The sequence below is a fragment of the Osmia bicornis genome, chromosome 4 (genome assembly GCF_907164935.1).
Source record: "Osmia bicornis bicornis chromosome 4, iOsmBic2.1, whole genome shotgun sequence".
NCBI lineage: Eukaryota > Metazoa > Arthropoda > Insecta > Hymenoptera > Megachilidae > Osmia > Osmia bicornis.
Window position 1 is genome coordinate 11,221,164 of NC_060219.1, and position 21,108 is coordinate 11,242,271.

The 21,108-nt window shown below is 31.1% G+C and overlaps 5 protein-coding genes and 1 long non-coding RNA gene across 8 annotated transcripts; 3 read left to right on the forward strand and 3 right to left on the reverse strand.

Moving 5' to 3' along the window:
- Window positions 1-210: 210 nt before the first annotated feature.
- Window positions 211-3,750, reverse strand: LOC114874489 (protein king tubby). The gene is made up of 9 exons (XM_029183804.2): window positions 3,715-3,750; window positions 3,415-3,568; window positions 2,982-3,117; window positions 2,805-2,897; window positions 2,569-2,744; window positions 2,327-2,494; window positions 1,907-2,252; window positions 1,668-1,820; window positions 211-1,595 (listed from the first exon to the last, which is right to left on the reverse strand). Exons 2-9 carry the CDS (start codon window positions 3,454-3,456, stop codon window positions 1,462-1,464), a joined length of 1,248 nt encoding a protein of 415 aa, XP_029039637.1. The 5' UTR covers window positions 3,457-3,568; window positions 3,715-3,750; the 3' UTR covers window positions 211-1,461.
- Window positions 3,751-3,913: 163 nt separating this feature from the next.
- Window positions 3,914-5,298, forward strand: LOC114874474 (THO complex subunit 3). 2 transcript variants are annotated; one of them, XM_029183778.2, is made up of 3 exons: window positions 3,914-4,104; window positions 4,188-4,308; window positions 4,467-5,298. In XM_029183778.2, the coding sequence occupies exons 1-3, from the start codon at window positions 4,094-4,096 to the stop codon at window positions 5,247-5,249; spliced, it is 915 nt and encodes a 304-aa protein (XP_029039611.1). In that variant the 5' UTR covers window positions 3,914-4,093; the 3' UTR covers window positions 5,250-5,298. The 2 variants fall into 2 exon arrangements, with proteins under 2 accessions (XP_029039611.1, XP_029039601.1); XM_029183768.2 differs by lacking the exon at window positions 3,914-4,104 and having other exon boundaries at window positions 4,115-4,308.
- Window positions 5,299-5,388: 90 nt separating this feature from the next.
- Window positions 5,389-6,758, forward strand: LOC114874481 (cilia- and flagella-associated protein 97-like). Its single transcript, XM_029183792.2, has 2 exons — window positions 5,389-6,379; window positions 6,474-6,758. Exons 1-2 carry the CDS (start codon window positions 5,699-5,701, stop codon window positions 6,555-6,557), a joined length of 765 nt encoding a protein of 254 aa, XP_029039625.1. The 5' UTR covers window positions 5,389-5,698; the 3' UTR covers window positions 6,558-6,758.
- Window positions 6,759-6,869: 111 nt separating this feature from the next.
- Window positions 6,870-15,785, reverse strand: LOC114874680 (transmembrane protein 131). The gene is given in 24 exon segments (XM_029184194.2): window positions 6,870-7,663; window positions 7,744-7,925; window positions 7,989-8,196; window positions 8,271-8,701; window positions 8,771-9,095; window positions 9,165-10,417; window positions 10,592-10,731; window positions 10,804-11,019; window positions 11,089-11,470; window positions 11,551-11,779; window positions 11,841-12,029; window positions 12,144-12,560; window positions 12,640-12,899; window positions 12,971-13,079; window positions 13,139-13,159; window positions 13,161-13,326; window positions 13,400-13,563; window positions 13,634-13,756; window positions 13,837-13,950; window positions 14,053-14,176; window positions 14,250-14,333; window positions 14,820-14,848; window positions 15,027-15,091; window positions 15,644-15,785. Coding segments are annotated over 24 exon segments (5,415 nt in total). The 5' UTR covers window positions 15,738-15,785; the 3' UTR covers window positions 6,870-7,573.
- A 587-nt stretch (window positions 15,786-16,372) lies between these two features.
- Window positions 16,373-16,956, reverse strand: LOC114874663. The gene is made up of 2 exons (XR_003789131.2): window positions 16,858-16,956; window positions 16,373-16,712 (listed from the first exon to the last, which is right to left on the reverse strand). It is a non-coding gene; the product is annotated as an uncharacterized LOC114874663 (long non-coding RNA).
- Window positions 16,957-17,597: 641 nt separating this feature from the next.
- LOC114874464 (RNA-binding protein 28) lies at window positions 17,598-21,034 on the forward strand. Of its 2 annotated transcripts, XM_029183757.2 has the most exons (11): window positions 17,598-17,898; window positions 17,993-18,138; window positions 18,224-18,392; window positions 18,480-18,742; window positions 18,814-19,136; window positions 19,223-19,556; window positions 19,628-19,796; window positions 19,869-20,086; window positions 20,161-20,310; window positions 20,383-20,763; window positions 20,826-21,034. In XM_029183757.2, the coding sequence occupies exons 1-11, from the start codon at window positions 17,886-17,888 to the stop codon at window positions 20,940-20,942; spliced, it is 2,283 nt and encodes a 760-aa protein (XP_029039590.2). In that variant the 5' UTR covers window positions 17,598-17,885; the 3' UTR covers window positions 20,943-21,034. The 2 variants fall into 2 exon arrangements, with proteins under 2 accessions (XP_029039590.2, XP_046141552.1); XM_046285596.1 differs by lacking the exon at window positions 17,598-17,898 and having other exon boundaries at window positions 17,944-18,138.
- The last annotated feature ends 74 nt before the right edge of the window (window positions 21,035-21,108 follow it).

Consider the following 21,108-nt stretch of genomic DNA (forward strand, 5'->3'; position numbering starts at 1 on the left):
TTACATTTTATTTTGATTTCTTTCTTATCCCAAAACACTTTTTGCTGATTTCTGAAATTATAGCTTTCATTACATAAATTGTAGGTTTTGAACTAACATATAAAAATTTTACAATCTGCATTTATTTTAAAGTGATCATTAAAAATATAAACTAATTACAATAACAAATTAATTACAGTTTTTGTTTATTTTCTAATGCATGCACACACACTCACACACATATTAAAGTGGTATCAATATGTATTTAAATACTAGCTAGTGCTTACATTATTAAAATCAAAAATAAATTGATTATGAAATGTTACATTTACAAAACATCCAATTGATATCTTAGACAATATTAATACTGTTTAATCATATAGCACTAATTAATTTCTTTCTTTCAATAAATTATTTTTAGCTTTAAATAGCACCGTTCTTATGAACAAAACGAAATTTCAGAAATATAATACTTCCATAGTTACGAATTTTTAGTATTTTCGTAGATGTTTCTTAATCTTTTGTATAATTAATTGTACATTTTAAAAACTTAAAAAATACTTATTTTATTGCAATCAATGAAAAGAAAAATCATTTATATATGTGTGTGTATATACATATTCAATGTATTGAATTTAAGATTTAGTTAGAAAAATTTAATGTTTATACAACTTTTAAATGTAAAGAGATTCCAATGTGTAATTAATATTATGTAAAGGCACAATATTAACATATTTTTGGTATATCTTCCATTGTCAATTGTAACAGTAATTCTTTTGAAATAATTGCATTTATATCAATAATAATCATAACAACAATAGGTGTACTGTAATAAAAAGTTCGACGTATCTTCTATACACTATAAATAGAAAAATTCCTTCTCATTTTCTTGGGCAGTAAATTGTGCAGTACTTTAATACCGTTAATATGCACTCATTGTGATAAGTTTGATATGGAGTACTATTCATGTAAACATACTTTATAACAGTATCAAATCATAAGTCTTTTAGAAACTGAACAGTGATTTAATTTACATCTTTTGTTATTATGTTCCATGATTACTGATCGTATATGATATTATTTGTCATTGAACATTCATATGCAATGTATTATTATCATTACTATTCTTAATACAGTTTTATATTTTTCTCTGTATTTAATACAGTTTTATAGTACAAAACGAAATATATAATACAATTAGTGTTTACAACAATGCAATTGTAACTGTTGTCTTGACATATGAATCTGATTACCACGTGTATGTTTAACGTTTAAAAATGTTATTCGTATATAAGAAAAGTGAACACACGATTTATACTGATTCTTCTTCTATCCAGTTCCAATATAATAATTACTACGAATATATTTATAAAAAGAAATCACTGCAATCTATTGATTGTCCGTTGCAGATTTTTCTGACCAATATAGTTTACTATCCATAAATGTGTAATAAACTGTGCACTTAATTATTATATTATATTCTTATTCGCAAGCTAACTTACTATCAAAGCTGCTTAAAGCAATCGCAAATGCTTGTAACGTGCACAATGGAAATCTGTAATCCATTGTAAAAACATCTTCTGCTACACGACCAAATTGCATGACAACATAATCAACTGTAACATAATATTAAAAATTAATTTTCACCATTGACTACCTACATACCTATTTAAATATAGAATACAAACCGTCACTATCATGTACGACTTGAAAATTCTTTACAGAAGCCTGCGTTACTCGTCCATGAAAATTAAGTACGTATGATTGCGTGTCGTCATTCCACACAGGAGTCTTATTATGTAATTCTATTAAGTTATCCATATTTTTTGTTTTCCAACGTTCTATAAAAAAATAATTTGAAATAATGCCACAGTCCTCTCAATATTACAACAAGGATTTGTTCAGTAAAATAGTAATAACAATATACCAAGTAATGTTTCTGATTCATCTCTCGGACAAATTTCAACCCTTTTTTGATCCGACGTCATTCCAGGAATGATAACAGTCATTTTACGCGGCCCTTTGAATCCTAAAACGTTTGTGTCGTATATTACTGCGGCTAATTCTTGTCTTGGGTTAAAGCGATCGTCACGTTTATCATCCTTTATTAGTGAATATCCGTTATCGTAAACGGTAAACTGTGTCCCCAAAAGATTTGATCTTAATTTTCCAATATAAGACTCTCCTCCTCGTGAAAGATCCGTAGGATCAGTGGAAATTAAATAATTACTCGTTGTACTTTTTTTTCTTTTGCGCCCAGCTAATAGAAATATCTGTAAATATAAAACCGACTATCATTTCTATCTTTTAACAAAACACCAAACGATTATATAGAATCAATGCATACTTTTTTCCCATAATCTCGTTCTAAGTGTAAAAAATAGGTTGGGTAGAGACCACGATCCATACCCTTTCTATCACGTGTTATTCTACACTTGTAATGCATTTTTTTATTTGCTGGTTGTAACACAAAATGCTCGATATTTCCTTCCACGTTTCCTTCGAGTTCCGGACTCTACACAAAGGGTATAAATTTAATATTTTAAGTAATTAATAAACAATTTGTCCTTATGGCCACTACTTGCTTACTGAGGAATTATTTTCTCTGTTAATAAGCATACTAGCTCCATCCGATGGTGCTACTCTAAGGGGTGAAGAACATGGTAGAGATTCTGAAGGTGAGTGTATATCTATAGGTGATGATTCTTCATCTGCACAATCAGTAGCTTCCATAGTTTGATAGAAACCTCCCTCTGTACTCACTTCTGTATTAAAAAAAATACATGTATATTTCTGTTACAACTATAAAGTTTTAATCAATATACCATTAATTCTTGTTTCTATATCCTTATTTTCTGAAAATGTACTTAAATCAGGGTTTGTCTGTGATATGCTAAATTGCAATGGCCCATCATATCCTAAAATAAATCAAATTTTTACATATGTTACAGAATGTTGTAATGTTCTAATATCCTTATTTTTTATATCCTTTCTTAAGGTACCTCGAAGTTCTTTATTTGGATTCATCCATTTTGTAGAATGGCTTGTAAGCTGAGTACATGATATATTAGATGCTTGTACCATTCCTCCAGCACCACTTTGTCGTTTTTGTTTCATCTTTTGTGCAATTAGTTGCCTCTGTAACACAAGTTCTAGATTAAAATTTACATACAAGTACATTGACATACTTCTTAAAAAAAAGTATATTACTTTGATTATGACATTTAAATTTAATGATTTAAAGTTGACCTACTTTTTTTATTCTTATGTATATATGCACTACAATAAAATTAATTATGAACTATCATAAAAGATTAATACAAATTGTTAAATTTGTAAATTTATAAACTTATAAGTTCAGTTCTTCTTCTAAATATTAATGAAAATCAAATATTCTTAAATTATTATATGCACAAGCGTATATCACACGTATACCTGTTGTTCAAGTTTCTGTTGTCTTAAATCTAAAGATGTCATACTGCCAATATGTATTAACGAGAACTGTCATATACAATTGATTTCCAGATTAATTGAACTTGTCAGAAAACCAGTTTGTTTACCCCAAACATGTACCGTCGCCCATGGCTACCTAGGCAACCGAATGATAGAGAATTGTAATATATTTTTAAGGCGTAACCGCATTAGAAGAAACTGTGAGCTTTAATTTTAAAATTGAATAATGATTTCAATAATATTTTTAATAATACTTTGCTTAAAGTTTGCAGGATTCTATACCTTGTCTGTCACGGTAGAATATATAAGAATTGTATAATACAAGTTGGTATAGCAGGATGTGACCCGAAAATGAGGGTATTATTATTTCAAAAGATATACTTCCTAATCCCCCTGTGGCTGGGGGGTTTAGAATACAGCCACGGTATCCCCTGCCTGTCGTAAGAGGCGACTAAAAGGGGGCGCAAGAGAAAGACAGGAAAGAAGAATAAAAAGTATGGAAATAATGTAAGGAAAGAAAATGTAACGAGCAAAAGAAAAATGTAACACGAAAAGCGGAATAATGTAAATTGAAAAAGGCGCGGGAAAGTTCCGAGAAGAGAACACTAGTGCCATCAACCGAGAAACACCGAAAACTACACAACAACTTACCGATTACAGTATGATCAGTCGGTAAGTATTTTCCAAATAATAACAATGTCCGCTTCTCGCGTCGAAGAACTAATCAGCTACTTTAAATCACATAATAAAATTAGAGAACAACAAAGTCATTCGGCTAAAGTACACAGCGTGGGATGGAGCTGCGATGGAAAACTTTTGGCCTCAGGTTCCTTTGACAAATCTGTTTGCATTTTCTCTCTTGGACCTGATCGTTTGGTACATAAATATAACCTTAAATACCGGCATTTTCTATTATTTGCTGTTGTATATTCTATAGATTTTAGTTAACTTATAGTTTCATTATATATTTATTTATGTACTTTATTAAAATATCTATTAAATTTAACGTTATCATTCTAAAAAAACTGTTGCAGAAGCAAGAGACAACTTTTAGAGGGCACGGTGGTAGTGTAGATCAATTGTGTTGGCATGCCTTTTATCCAGAATTATTGTCCACTGCAAGTGGAGATAAAACAGTTCGTATATGGGATACAAGAACTCAAAAATGTACAGCAAATATCAGTACAAGAGGGGAGAACATTAATATATCATGGTCACCCGATGGAAACACAATAGCAGTGGGCAATAAAGAAGATCTGGTGACTTTTATTGATGCAAGGGTAATGAAAATTCGTGCTGAAGAACAATTTAATTTTGAAGTGAATGAAATCTCATGGAATAAGGATTCTGATACATTTTATCTTACTAATGGCCAAGGTTGTGTACACATTCTTAGCTATCCAGACTTAGAATTATTACATGTAATTAAAGCACATCCAGGAACATGTATTTGCATAGAATTTGATCCAACTGGAAGATATTTTGCAACTGGTTCAGCAGATGCATTAGTTTCTTTATGGGATGCAGATGAATTATGTTGTTTAAGAACATTTTCAAGATTAGAGTGGCCAGTGAGAACTATATCGTTCTCTTATGATGGACAGTTATTAGCTGCAGCATCTGAAGACTTGGTAATTGATATAGGCGAAGTTGAAACTGGAGAAAAAATTGCAGATATACCTGTGGAAGCAGCAACTTTCACAGTTGCATGGCATCCAAAACAATATTTATTAGCATATGCTTGTGATGACAAAGATACTTATGACAGAAAACGCGATGCTGGTAGTCTAAAAGTATTTGGATTTGCCAATGATTAAAACATTATTCTTAAACTTTTTTATTAAAATATACGATTATGTAAAAAAACTATACAACTTGCTTTCTGCACCTCTCCTAATATATTTTAGGATCATCATTTATAAATAACTGAATAATTTATCATTCTGTCTTAATTTTCGAGTTGTCTTAAATCTTTCACTCAAACTGTTATGTGAAATGAAACTGCGAAATTTCAGCCAAATCGAATTTGACAAGTTTTCAAAAATTTAGCCACTTATGAAATTGTATGTATGTACAGTTGTAATACACTTTGATATATAGTATTACATACATATGTATAATACAAGTCTCATGTCAGTAACAAAATTCATTCGTATTTCAGTGTTGATACTTTGTTGACATGGTTACCAGAATTCATTTATTGCTTGACCTTCTTAACTCCCAGACTATTGAACCTTTTAAAAAATTATACTAACTCTTTGTCTTCATGATGTCATGTTTACAAAATCATGAGATTAATTGCGAGTGTCAGTACACACTGACATTCATGGATAATGTTGTTGAAAAAACGTTTTCTGAAATAAAAGATAGTTTTACTCGTGTACCTAGTATTCATGAAGTGGATGAAGAGGACACGGATGAAGAACATACTTCTGAACATGAATCAGAAACTTGTAAAGATGTTCAACAAATTACAGATATAACAGAAGCTGTAGATGAGGATTCCATTTATAGTAATGAATCGTTTTGTTCTGATGAATCTTGTGATGAATCTGAGGGTACCAATGTCAGTCCAAGATCTTTAAATGATTCACATTTTTCGTCCCAAATTAATGATAGCAAATGTGATAAGGATGATAACGAAGACAAAGATAAACAATCTGAAAGTGTAACACAGAACAGTGATATAAATTTAACTTGTAAAAATTCAATATGTGAAGATGGTTCTATAGCACTTAAACAAGCAAAAAGTAAAAGAAAAAACATGAGTTTTACAGATGACGAACTGCGGAAGATTGAATGGGAAAATCAACTACTTTTAAAAAAGATAATGGCTCAACAAAGACCAAAAGACAAAGTATTTCATGAAAATATACAACAACCACGAGTAAGCAGCTCTGCAATAAATAGAAGGAAATTACAGAGAAAAATAGAGAATGAAAATATAGTATGTATAAATATTTAAATATAGCAGAGATCATAATGGAAACATCTGATTATACATATAGTTGTCATAACTTATATTATTAAAATATTTTCAGTTACTGCTTCAAAGGATACAGCAGGCTAAATCATGTGTTACGAATACCATGACAAAACCTGGTTACAGGCAGACAATTTTATAAAATGTAACAAACAATTTTTATGTTTTACACTAATCAAAATGAAAGTATTTGGTAATTTTTTGCTTTTTAAATCAAGAACTTGTAGTACAAACCTTGTGGTTGTGATTTACATATGAATATGTAACTTTTCGTAAATATGAAGTTTTGTAAAATGTCTAGTACATAAAGACAAATAAATATACAATATTCTTTTTATAATAATATGAGCATCTACCAGTTATCTAAATTTGAATAATTATTTAATTTATACAAGCAATATATATTATTATGTATAAAGATTATTTATAATAGTAAAAAATTAAAACACAGCAATTACCAGTCTTGAAGAGTAGGTACACATTTTTATTTTGTTTTGTATACATCACAACTTTGTAAAATGTTTTGAAAACTTACCGAAGAAATTTCTACAAGTCAAGACTATAAAAATCACAGTTCTCACTCGTTCCAAATAACTTAATTGTTATCTTTTGTGTAACATCAAGACCAACATCCTCTGAGTATTGTAATCATTTTTCATGTACGTGTAAAAAGTACAAAAAAATGATGATGATACAGAACCAAGGAACAAAAACTTATAAAGTAGGAGTTTTTGTATTCACACATTAACATGGGTTCCTTTGCTTTTTGGTTGTGAAATCTTATTTCAAATTCAGGTATACGACTTTGGTTGGTCATCTAGACTCGATATTATTTAAACAAAAAATGTGATTTTTTTTCAATAGCAGAAATTTCAGCCGTAACATAAACATAGGCCAACAAATGATAACATAAATATTTAACGAGTACAAACAAATTTTGTCCGAACTTACGCGATATTATTATGCGAGGTACTATTTAACAACATATCACAATACGCGAAACATCAATAATAATAAAAACCAGCTAGTTGTTTTTAAGCACTATCGATCACAAAAGTGTGACTAATAAATATATCATTACTTTTCATTGAAGAAAAGAAAATTCTCAATCAGGTCTAGATATCACAAGACAAATATCGAAAATTTTTGGGAACGAGATTAATCTTCGTGCTTCTTCTTCCAACATTCTGAAGATGACGGTGTCCATATTGTACTGAGTGAACGAAATGGATCGAAACCCGATCTTTCCTGAAATAAATAAAGTATATAAAACATTAATTTTTAGAAAATGAAAAATTTTCATATTTGTTTGCACAATTTAAAATTACTTGTGTATCTGATTCTGTTGGTAATGAGGGTAACTGGGAAATCATGGGAGGAGTAGCTGCACCCCATGGACCTGCAGCCCATACCCCTCCTGTATTTACACCCCAAACACCGCTTCGTTCTTCACCTACTGCTGTTCTAGTATACAAAGGTTCCCAATTTGTTTCTACTGATGCCCAATTGTCTGAAATGTTCAATTTATTATACATTTTCTTATTATACAACATTTTATAAAACATGATAATACCTTTTAACGTATCCGTTAGTATCGAAGGTTTTTCCGGCGGTTTTGACGATTCCAACTGAAATCCACTTGTGTTATCAGATAACAATTTAAGCATGGAATTATTATCTTCCCATAACTGACACCTTGTATCTTCCTCAGGACTTTCTAATTCCATCAGTGGTTCATCTGTTTCTGGAAGATCATCGTACGGTACCAATTCTCGTTCAAACTGGAAAGTATCATTTACATTAAGATACATGGAAATGAATTACATTTTCGTACGTGTATTAAAAGTTTAGTTACCGGTGATTCCGTAAAAGCATTTATGAAGTAACTATTCGAGTGCTGTGTGTTATTCTGTATCTTCAAAGAATCCTGACCGAGTGGTTTTTCTTTTTCGACAGATTGAATACAGAGAGGCGGAGATTTCGGTATCATCGTATATTCCTTCGTATTTTGTATCAATTCTTGACCCGATTGCTGTTTCATATAATCTACGTCTTTGGTGTCGTTATTAAAGACCATTGATAAATTATGCGTATTTGTTTGGGTTTTATGTAATTTGTTTAAGCCTGAGAATGGCGAAATACTTTCTTGATTCCGTGCCACAACATCACTAAATCTAGCCCTATTTTCACCCCAGCATGCTGGCGGTGGTGGTAACGGAGTAGAAACTGTTCCTAGTGTACGCGTCGAATCTTCCCTTTGGCTAGTATTTCCGTTTAACGATGCTGCTGTAAGAAAATTAAATTAAAATTTAATATTCAAATTCACAGATGAATATAAATGATAAGATGATATACTTTTTATATGTCCTTTATCAATGCCTCGACGTTTCTGAGATCCTTTATCCTTTCTAGGAGGATTTTTATTTTGCCTAGGTATCTTAAACGATGACTCAACAGTGCGAGATGTGTGAATATGATGTTTTATGGTAGATCTTGTATTTGTTTTCCATCTGTTTGGATTATTATGTCTCTCTTTATCGTACTCATCATCATCGCAATCACCTTCATAATTATCTCTATAATCTACGCATGGCACAGGAGCAATTGATTGAGGCTTAGTCTTTTTATTTACAGGTTTTCTTTGTAACTTCTCTGATTTCCCACATGATTGATCAAAATTCTGTTAAGATATATTCACTTAAAATACTTAAATAAATACTTTTTACAAAATAATTATCATTATACTTACCTTACACGGTGGTGGATCATCTTGAACAGAACTTTCTGTTGTCGTAGACGACGTTTCTTCTTCGGAAAGATGAATGTTATTTCTTTGACTACTATTCGATTCAAATTTTTTAAAGGATACGTGATTGTTATTGCTATTTGTAACTGTGGTTTGTTTTCTTTTATTATCTAATTTACTAGCCCGTGTATTATTCAAAAGTCCTGTCGTGTCAACCTGAACTTCATGATCAACCAATTTTGTTTCCTCTTTAACGATTCCTGCTTGATTAGATTTCCCTTTTCTATTCGTAACTGGACTTGTTTTTGCGAATGCATTTACGGTATACTTCTTCTCCTGAGTTCCCTGAATATCTGGAAATACGTTTTCCCCTACACAGTTATCCGTCTGAATCTCTTGTACGTTGTTTTGTTTTTTATTATTCTTCTTCTTGGCACCAAGCGTAATATTGCTTATAATATTACTATTATCTAAGGTCGATTCTTCACATCGTTTAAACGACAGTAAATTCTTCGTCTCGGTATCTAACTTAAATCTGCGTTCTTCATCTGCAGACCAATCAGGAATTTTTAGTCCTTTTTGTACATTATCTTTATCTTTAAATTTTTTAACGTTCATCAGTGCCCAATCTGGATAAGTTTCTTCTTTCTTCATTATCTTTTGCTTATCGTCATTTATTAATTTCTCCTTTACGGAAGTCGATTCTTGCGGTGAATGTACAGGCATGTGCGATAATAATCTTAAGTCTAAAGGAGGTTGAACTGGACTTTCTCTTGAGAAGCTAGCTATGGCTCCTCTTAATATTCTGTCTGCTTCGAGAAACGAAATAGCGAGAATACATATTAACAGTATGGATGAAAGACTTATGGCTGCCCAGTGCACAACATATTCCCACGACGGTCTTGTAAGCGCAGCTGTACAAGCTTCCAAAGAATGTGGAGGAAGGGTTGCGAGTAAATTAAGTATTACCATACCATTTTCGATATCACTATCGGAACCTAAACTCGTTGATATTAAAAGTTTTCTTTCGACACGTGACAAAGTAAAATCTGGCGTGAATGCTATTTCAACTTTCTTCGTCGCGTTTGGGTTCAATTTAAACGACATACAGTTTAACACTTTGAAACCATAACCCTCGCACCGTAATCCATTAATATAAAAATCGTACACCTCTATGGGCAACTCTCCTGTATTTCTTGCCATGAAAGATCTTTTCACCGTCAGATTTGGAACTGGATTTCGCTTAAGTTGTTCTCCTGTTATTAAAAAAGAAAAAAGAAAAATGAAAATATGCTATAATTTTGTTTTGTTATACTGATTCTTATTAGTATATAACTCATTGATATTATTTGATCATTTTAAATGAAGCATTCACAATAATTTCTCCAGTTTATTTAAACGATAGGACGAAAGTGAAGAAACGTACATACGTTCACAATCTTTGAGATGTTTATCCGCAAGTTCAAATAATAATGGTGTAGTAGAACCTGGTTTTCGATTCCCAAATCTAAATTGTGCATTCGTTCCTTGACCTATCACACGCAATACTTCCAAAATAGTCATATTGTTTCTAGAAAAATTGAAAATAAAAATTTAGAAGCAATATATCTTAATTGAAACTTCTCGCACGCACAAAATTTACCTTATATACAAAAGTGCGGATGATAAAGATGGTGAGAAAGGAGTGTATGATACTCGAATTGTTCTCGATTCCAAAGGTTTTAAATATAAAGGAATCGACTGTGGTATTACCGTGACATCCCATTCTTTTTCAAATTTTTCTCGGTCTACACTACTTTCTTCTAATTTAAATTCCTCCGCAATTGTTGATCCACATTCCACGCACGTGAATTTGAACCTGTGCACAACATTATATGAGCATCGTCATTCCAAATAATATTCGTTAATTTGTGAAAAATGTACGTACTTGGCAGGTAATGAATGATAAAGTCTTGCTCCTTGTGGATAATTCCAATCCATTACTAACTGTATTATTAAAGGACTGGTACTTGGATTGTATACTTTAATCGTGCTATACGATGTATTTCCAACTTGTGTTAATGGAAACATTAGAGCAACTTTGTTTTTATTATTACCAAAACCAGTCAATAAACTGGGCCAATGTGGTTTTATATTTAAATAAAATTTGTGCCCGCGAACTTCAGTTGTATCAAGACGCATCGTAATATTGTCCCAAGAACGACCGCCTGTTGAATTAAGAAAACGTGTGTATCTTGTATTTAATAAATTTAAATCAGAATCTCTTGTATGCGAAGGAAGAGCTAAAGTGTTCAACCATTGCCTGCCAGCTGTAATATAACAAAAAGATATTTATTTAACAATATACATAAAACACAAGATTAATAAGTAATAGTAATTAAAAATTTACCATTACTGTCCAGTGACAGGCCTAAGTAACAATAATGCTTACAAGCCATTGATGGCTCAATTCTTATTGACCCAATATAATTTTCACCTTTTGTTATAACAGGCATTGATGCTTCTTCTAAAGGAATATATTTTATTCTATTATCTTTGTTGACAGGCGCAATTTGAGTTACCTGCATGGGTCTTACAAATGTCGAATATACTTTTAGTTGTTGCACGCAAATTGACCCCTGCACATTAATTGTTATATCAATAAATATTATCTTTCTTATCATTGATGTAATTACTTACAGGAAAACAATCCGTAAAAATAAGTTTCTTTAAAGATATCCTTCCATGTGCAACTCGCATATAAACCGGTAAAGTAAATCTTTCGTAAGTTGTTCTAACAAATACATCACCTACGATCGTGGCTTCTTCAACCATTGGAGTTTTTACTTTAATTTTAAAAATAGCTAAATAGCCAGGTTTTATGTATTGCTGAAATTAATATATATATATATTTTTTTTAATTTTATTTTAGGATATTCGATTTATTCGTTTGTACAAAATATACTTTTATTAAAATTAAGTTGTAAAATATTACATACTTACATTGCCTGTATGACTGCATACAGTTATATTACGAAGCTCTTTATCTAAAAAATCTGCTGGACCTCTTTGGCAACCCATAAGTTCTAGCACCGCACCGGGCATATTAACTCCCCATCCATGCAAATCTATATTAATTGGATTTTGATTTTCCAATGCAAAGATAGCTTCGTTTTCAGTTCCGCTTCCTACAGTACCAAAGTTCATTGTGCCCTCGTCACTTTCTCTCTCTTCAGGAACAATTTTTCTTACTTTTCCATCGTAACTCAGTAATGGAACTTCGGTTACGGAAACATTCGAATGTATTAAAATTGACGATTCCATTTTCACGTTATCAGTTTTCCTATCTTTTGCGAGTTGTAAAGAAAATATATTGACCTTTTGTTCTGGCTTTATTACTCTCGGGATAAAATTTTTTATCTGTAAAATTTAATATCACTTTGTTCTTTTACAAGATATCGAGTATTATCCTAAGGATATTAGCAGCAAATCCACGTACCGTAAAAAGTGATTTTACATGCGACGACATTGTGACATTTGTGATAGCTAACGGCAATTTAAATTTATTGACAACGCTAAAATTTCGTGCTTGATTAGATTGGAGAGAACAATAATGTGTAATTGATGCGTTTACTTCTAATCCACCCTGTAGAACTTGTGCTATCCATGGTATTGTTAGTTTTTGACTAGATCCACCGGGACCTATCGCTTTTATCACTAATTTCCCTTTAAAATGTTGTAGTTCTAAACCAGTCTTCCCTAAATAACAGGTATATGTTGTTGAATAATATAAAAATATATCAGAAAAAATATAGAGTTTAACCACATACAGTCATAAATTAATGCTCCGATGGCTATCGGTATATCCGTATCCCCTGGAATTACCGCTTGTTCAAAATGAAGTTTCAATGCTTTAGAAACAGGAGTGCTAATAATATTCTGTAAAAATATACAATAAGTATTCTATTAACAGAGAATAATATATTTCAACTACCCACCATAATTTTAATCGGTTTTTTTTGCCGAGTTCTTTAAAGCAATGGGATATTGAATGGGAGGTTGTAATGAACCTCCCATGCCTAAATTAATTACACCAGAGCTTCCACCCCAATGAAGACCAGCCCCATTTTTCACTTCAACTTCGACTGTTACAACAAGTACCTCTGATGTATTATTTACTTTAAGTCTGTAATGTGAAGAGACGTTTATAAAACCGAATTTATTTTTATTATTAAATAAAACGCCACGAAGGTACAAACCTAATGTATGCAGTATGATTTTTTTCTGTGTAAGCATTAAAATGTAATCTTATGATAGGCTTGGTTTGATATGGTGGGATTTCCCATAATTCACGTGAACCTTCAGCCTCTCCTGATGGCAATTCCAATTGAAACTCTCCACCACTACTATATACTTCTAAAACCTGTTAAAATCCAAGGAAGATATAGGATAATACACGTAGCTAATAGGAAATTAATACACCCATTACATACTTGTAAAGCTTCTGCATGTGGATTGTGCATATATATAAGTGGAGTAAATGTTGCATTTAAAGGTAATTTAACACCCACTACAGGTCTGAGTCGATATGGACTACTGACGCTTATTCCCTTTACCTATTAAAAAACACAGCTGTACTTTTAATATAGAAAAATATATCGAAAATTCAGAATTATAGATATAATAAGTTTGTTACTTGGTACTTCACAGTTCCATCTGCAGTATGTATAAAAAGATGTGTATCGATATCTCCTTCGTCACGACCGAGAAAAATAACATCAAATGTTGTGTTCCCCAATGGTGGAATCACCTATAGAAATCAAACTGTGATAACTTAACATTCGTGACACTGTATCTACAAATGTATTGTCTTTCTTTTTATATATATAACAAGTCATCATGAAAAACTTACTTTATTTCGAAAGAATGATGCATGGAAATGACGTGTATTTCCAGAAATTGATAAAAGATGGATTGTTTTGTTATGATCTCTATTAAACAAGATCACAGTTTCTTGGTGGGGTATACCAAGTTGTCTAAGCAAAACAAGATTCTCATTGTACATAGATTCGCTTAGAATCATAAAATTAATTATCATAACATAGTTACCTCTCCTTGAAATCCAAAACATGTGGTTTGAAATGAACATAAGATAACGAATCTTGTATTTTATCTTCATCTGATGTTGTATCCCTTGAAAAATAATTTTAGAAGTTTAGTACATTCGTTTATAATTGTCAGATGTACTTCTAATAGTGGAAATTGAAAATAGGAAAGGTACAAGAAAAATTAGTTTGAAGTAATCACAGTTAGTAAGCAGTGTTTAGAATTTGATAGTTGTTTAAATATTGTACAATGATGAAATGATTAAATGGTTAAAATACTTGTTAAAACATTAAATCCTTTATATACATTATACTCTATAATATATTACGATAAAAAATTTATATTTACCACATCAATACCTACATAGTTTTTGTATCATTATATTAAAATAATCAGTTATTGAATTAGTATCTTTGTTCTAAATAGATATTATATATTTATGCTACATATAATCAAATCATCAGTAGAAGACTACGATATAATATATAAATATTTTAAAAGTAAAGAAGAAAATTTATAATAAAAACCTTTCCTACTTCCACTCACCATTATTTTAATGAGTATTATGCTTACCCAGCCCCATGTACTGTATTAGCAAAATCCTAGAAAATAGAAACATAATAAATTATATGATACTGATACAAATAATTTATGCTTCAAGCTTTTCTAAAACATATTAACGTCATTTAATCTTTCAAGAAGTACAATTATATTAACAACAATATACCCCTGATATTTATTATTATTAAAATATACTTCCAAAATTAATAATGCACCAACCTTATGCATAGACATTGGTATATTGTCCAAAAGGTATTGAACATCATTATCATCCTGTACAAAGGCTGTAATAAATTTCATGAGATTAATTACTATTACAAATATCACTGTTAGCAATTATTTGTTACTGTCGTTAGTCATAAACAACATGATCACTATATTTCACTTGTACATTAACAAAGATTTTTATAAATATCAATGCACTATTAATATGATAAAATTATGATAAATATGTTGAAAATTATTTTAAACTTATAGTGATTTCTCAAAATTTTATTTATTTAAATACAATACAACACAATACAACACAGAAGATAGAAAAAAAACATTGTATGAAACTTTCATTTAAAATATAAATTTATTTAATCTGAATAAATGCAATACAAAAATGATGGGTTAATATAATGTATATTTTTTCAATCATACAAATACAAACTTTTGTTTTTCTTTAAAAATAAGGATTACACGACCTATGAATAAAATGAAAAAACATTACATAAAAATAATGTTATACGTAAATATTAGCTGGCCGTGGGTTAAATAGAAGTGTAGTTTTTTAAAATGTATATTATTGTGGGTAAATGAAGGTAATTAAAATAGTGTAAATATATGCTTACCATTATTGTGCCCGTGTAAGGACGGTCGAATTTGTGACGTCAGCTCGAAAAATGTTAACAAGAGGAGGTAATAAAGTACTTTTAACTCAGTCATAATAATAGTCTCACTGTGTTGTTTGCTGTTTTGTCTTTAGCAGAAATGAAAATCCGCTTTCGGCCATACTTTTGCCACTATCGAATTCTGAAGTATCGATTCCACTTCCGTCCGATTTGAAACCCTTCCACAAGTGAATTTCGTGCAACCAATCTGACGAGGATAGATTATATGTAGTTTCTGTATCTTTTATTATTATGTCAATATACTGTTGATATTTAAAACTCCTTTATCTATCCACTGATTGCATATTTAATTTTTTCTCTAGAAATAGTTCCCTTCTCTGGAATATAATGAAATTGTTACTTTTCCACTTAGTTCAATTTTCTGAGCAATTATCATTGCAGATTTAAAAAGTAAAATTGCTTTTTTGATTGAAGCGATATATGACTATTGTTTTTACTATTTTACTATAGGAAAATTTCCAATTTTACTAGTCTATTCGAATGTTCTATTATATACCGAATAAGAATGTAAGCGCCATCTGCTCACTGGTCATTGTACATACATACACGGTTACCATAACCAGTGACTACAGATCCAACAAGACTGGACATCTTGAAATTGTTCCTTGACGAGCGCCATTTGCTAAATAACTCCGAAAGAAAATTGGGTAAATTAAATAATAACTCAGCTGCTTTTTTAAAATGATTTATTTGAGAGGGTGTATGAAGTGAATACAAGTTTGTTATATTGTTTCGGTCTCGTACTAGTTTTGTACCAGTGACTATAGATAGTCACTGTTTGTACTAGATCGATATCCGATCAGCTGTGACACTTCGCTTCACTGCTTATCGATCGATCATCCAGCAGTTGATAAAGTCGAGGAGGACAAGAAGGGCGACCCAAGCCTCCACTAGTAAGGATTTGGCGGCCTCGCCAGGTCGAAGAAGAACGAGGCCGCCATTAGACATTAGACCTCCTCCTTCAAGACGTGGGAGGCTCCGGCGTTATACTTAAGGTTCCGGAGCCTCTCTGCAACGTCAGTGAAGGTCACCGTGGTGGTTTTAGTGGGTAAAAATCCCACACTACCCATCACCCCTCCCCCGAGGGTGTGATGGGTGTCTTTTTGAAGATTTCCACCACGTTAAAAAAAAAAAAAAAAAAAAAACTCCCTTACCTCGCCTTCCTAAAATTTCTTTCTAACTTTATATGCATCTCTTCCATCTTTCTATGCGGTGCATACCTGAATTCTTTACATCTATGCATGCCGGATACTAAATTGCAGGCCCTCTTGCGGCAAAAATGCGAACTAAATCTTCGATGTCGAATCAGCGCCATCTGGTTTCAGAAAAAGGAACTAAATCACGCCGAAATTTTGGCCCTCTAGCGGCAAAAATGCGAACTAAATCTTCGATGTCGAATCAGCGCCATCTGGTTTCAGAAAAAAGAACTAAATCACGCCGGAATTTTGGCCCTCTGGCGGCAAAAATGTGAACTAAATTTTCGATGTCGAATCAGCGCCATCTGGTTTCAGAAAAAAGAACTAAATCACGCCGGAATTTTGGCCCTCTAGCGGCAAAAATGCGAACTAAATCTTCGATGTCGAATCAGCGCCATCTGGTTTCAGAAAAAAGAACTAAATCACGTCGGAATTTTGGCCCTCTGGCGGCAAAAATGTGAACTAAATTTTCGATGTCGAACCAGCGCCATCTGGTTTCAGAAAAAAGAACTAAATCACGCCGGAATTTTGGCCCTCTGGCGGCAAAAATGTGAACTAAATTTTCGATGTCGAGTCAGCGCCCTCTGGTGGCAACAAAAGGAAATAAACTTTGTAGAAATTTAAATTTAAAATTATGTTTCACGAGACTTTACTTACCTTTACTTACCTTTACTTACCTTTACTTGCCTTTACTTACCTTTACTCGAACCAGTCAGTAGCCATAAGTATATTATTTATAATATATTATTATATTTATAATATATTTATTATTCGTTGCGATATTTTGTTGTCTGGCTCAGCCAACTACCATTCCACGAGTTTTATGTCTGTAGTCACTGCTATACCTGGCCATAACCTTAAAAGTAAACAAATATATAAAATACAGTATAATAATTTGTCATATTTAATTTCTGTTTAACATATGTAAATATTGTAAACATTAGTAGTCATTATATTTTGTTGGTTATTGATATTAAGATTACAACATGCGAAATACTGGTATGTAACATATCTGTGTTCTTTTACAGTCATTAAATTTGATATGAAACTGCCCTGCAGATGTGTTACTTAATATTTATTGCCAATAAAACAGGTAAAAGGGGTGACAAAAAGAAGCTTTCATGGATCTACAGGAAAAAGATAAGATTTCAAAAGTCTAAGAGAGGTGCAGAAGTTACAAATGATAATGGAGAGGAAGATAAAATACCTAGAATTATTGTGCGTAATGTACCATTTAAGGTTGGTGTATTTCTTTTTATTATTATCTAATTCAAAGTACTCTATTTGCATTAATATACTTATCTTTATTGATTCATGCTACTAGGCAACTATAGAAGATGTACAAAAATTATATGAACCATTTGGTCAAATATCAGATATAAACATTCCAAAACGTGCAGATGGTACACCAGTTGGATGTTGTTTTATTCAATTTAAACAATTAGAACAGGCATCAAAAGCAATATTTAATACAAATAAAAAGGAATTCCTTGGTAATTCATTACTTTCATAGTTTTGAACATAATGAAGATTAATAATAATTATTTGATGGTAATAAAACACCAAAAATCTATTTTTAGGTAGGATAATAAGTAGTAGTTGGGCTATTCCAAAATCTAAATATTCTGAAAAGCTAAAAAATGAATCTATAGTGAACCTAGATAATGGTAAGGAAGATGACAACAACATAACCAAAGATAATGCATTAAACAATGATAATGAAAATCAAGATTTTGATAAAAAGGAAAAATTAACTCAAATAAGAAAAGAAAGGAGAAAGTTGTTGAAAGAAAAAAATCGAAAGAAAAGGGCAAGAATCATAGTGAGAAATCTATCATTCCAGGTAAGATAGATTTATGCTTATCAATGAATTTTTTTTATGATTTAAAAGCTTTATTTATTTTATATCTTTAGGTAACTGAAGAAAATTTAAAAGATCATTTCTCTCAATATGGAACAATTGAAGAAGTACAAATTTTGAAAAAGGAGGATGGTAAACATGTAGGTTGTGCATTTTTACAATTTAATCATGTACAAAGTGCAGCTAAAGCTATACATTATGCCAATTTGAAACCACTTCTTGATAGGCCTATTGTAGTTGATTGGGCTGTAGCTAAAAACAAATTTTGTAAAAATTCTGAAAATGAAACAAACGGTGAGGTGGAAGTAAAAATAGAAAAAGACAGTGATGCTGAAGGTACAGATCTGTCTGTTACAGCTGGTGATGGATTAAGTAGGTAAGTACATATTTCAGTTATTGTTAACTTATTTATTAATTCAGAATTAATACCTGTACTCATATATTAATTTTGTATGACTGTAGTGAAGATGAAATAACAGATGCACATGATTCAGATAGCGATGATATAGTAGAAGCAGAAATTAAATCAGAATGTGAAAATGAGGCTTTAGATCAAGAATTGTCTGAAGTTGATGAAAAAGATAAAGTAAATGAAAAGGAAGAAATAAAACGTCCACGTTATGAATCTCATGATGTTTCTGAAGGAAAAACTGTATTCCTCAAAAACGTACCTTTTTCTATAAAGAATGAAGAATTGAAAAAATACATGGAACAGTTTGGACCAATTTATTATGCCCTTGTATGTATAGATCCGCTTACCGAGTATTCAAAGGGTACAGCATTTGTTAAATTTAAGGTAAATTTTTACGGGTATTTAATATTTGATAGCAAACTTCAGAGCTATTTTTAATTCAAGTTCAATTTCAGAATGTTGAAGATGCTGAAAAGTGTCTATCCGCAGGTACTGAATTACAAATGGAAGATCAAATAATTGAAGCACAAAGAGCATTAGATAAAAATGAAATCGAAAATAAAGCAAATTCGAAGCATCAACGACAAAAGGATTCTAGAAACTTATATCTTGTGAAAGAAGGAGGTAACATTAAAAAAAAAGTTAATAATTAAACTTTTCTGAGGATTACTCATTGTATAAATATTTACTTTTTAGTTGTATTAGCCGGAAGTCCCTCTTCTGTCGGAGTTTCTGCCGCAGATATGGCAAAACGATTACAAATAGAACAATGGAAATCACAGATATTGCGGAATTTGAATATGTTTGTATCCAGAGTACGTTTAGTTATTCATAATTTACCAGCTACATTAAATGATGATAAACTCAGAAAAATAGTTGAACAACATAGTCCTCCTAACGCAACCATTAAAGAGGTATATTTAAATTTTAATATCACTTATGGTACGAGTTTTTGTGAAAAATTACTTAATAAATTAATTTTATAAAGGTACGAATTATGCGAGATCTTAAAAATGTAGATATGAAAGGTGTAGGAAAGTCGAAGGAATATGGATTTGTTGCGTTTACAAGACACGAAGATGCACTTGAAACTTTAAGAAACATAAATAACAACCCAAATATATTTACCCCAAAACGAGTACGTAATATATTATAAATCAAGATACAATTAAATAAATTCATGTTTCTACATATACTTTTATTTATTCAGAGACCAATAGTGTCTTTCTCAATTGAAAATCGAGTCTTGGTAAATGCTAAACAGAAGAGACTTCAAAAGAGCCGAGAGAATAATCCTCTTTGTTCGGAAAATAATAATAATAATAATAATAATAAAAGGAAAGGGGAAAATGCAGATGCGGAAGTTACAACAAAAAAATTAAAAGTTGGAAATGTAGATAAATCTGACAAAAAATCATATGTTGGAATGATTGGAAAACCTGGTGAAAATAAGTTACGATCGAAATTTAATATAAAAAATCAAGCAATTTTACATAATCAAACTCTAAAGAAAGAAAAGAAGATGAAGAAATCTTCTAAGAAGTTAGAAATAAAAAGAAGAGCAAATATTGCGAATAGAAATGAAATCAAAGTAAGTATTCATTTGTGGATATTAGTATATTACTACGATTTTAATCATATTTGTCTTTGCAGCCTAAACAGGGAACAAAGGTACACGCAGATGATGTGAACTTGGATAAACTTGTAAATAAATACAAGAATACATTGAAATCAATAGAGTTGAGAAAATCAAAGTGGTATGAATCATAATGTCAAATCATTTTGAATGGTGTAAAAACGAATGAATTTTAATATAATGTATAACATAATAAAACTGTTTAATAAAAATATTGTATTAACAAGTTTTGTGTCTTTATTATGATGTTAACCTTATAAAGTATTTGTAAGAACCGCCACGAGTAGATAGTTCACCAAT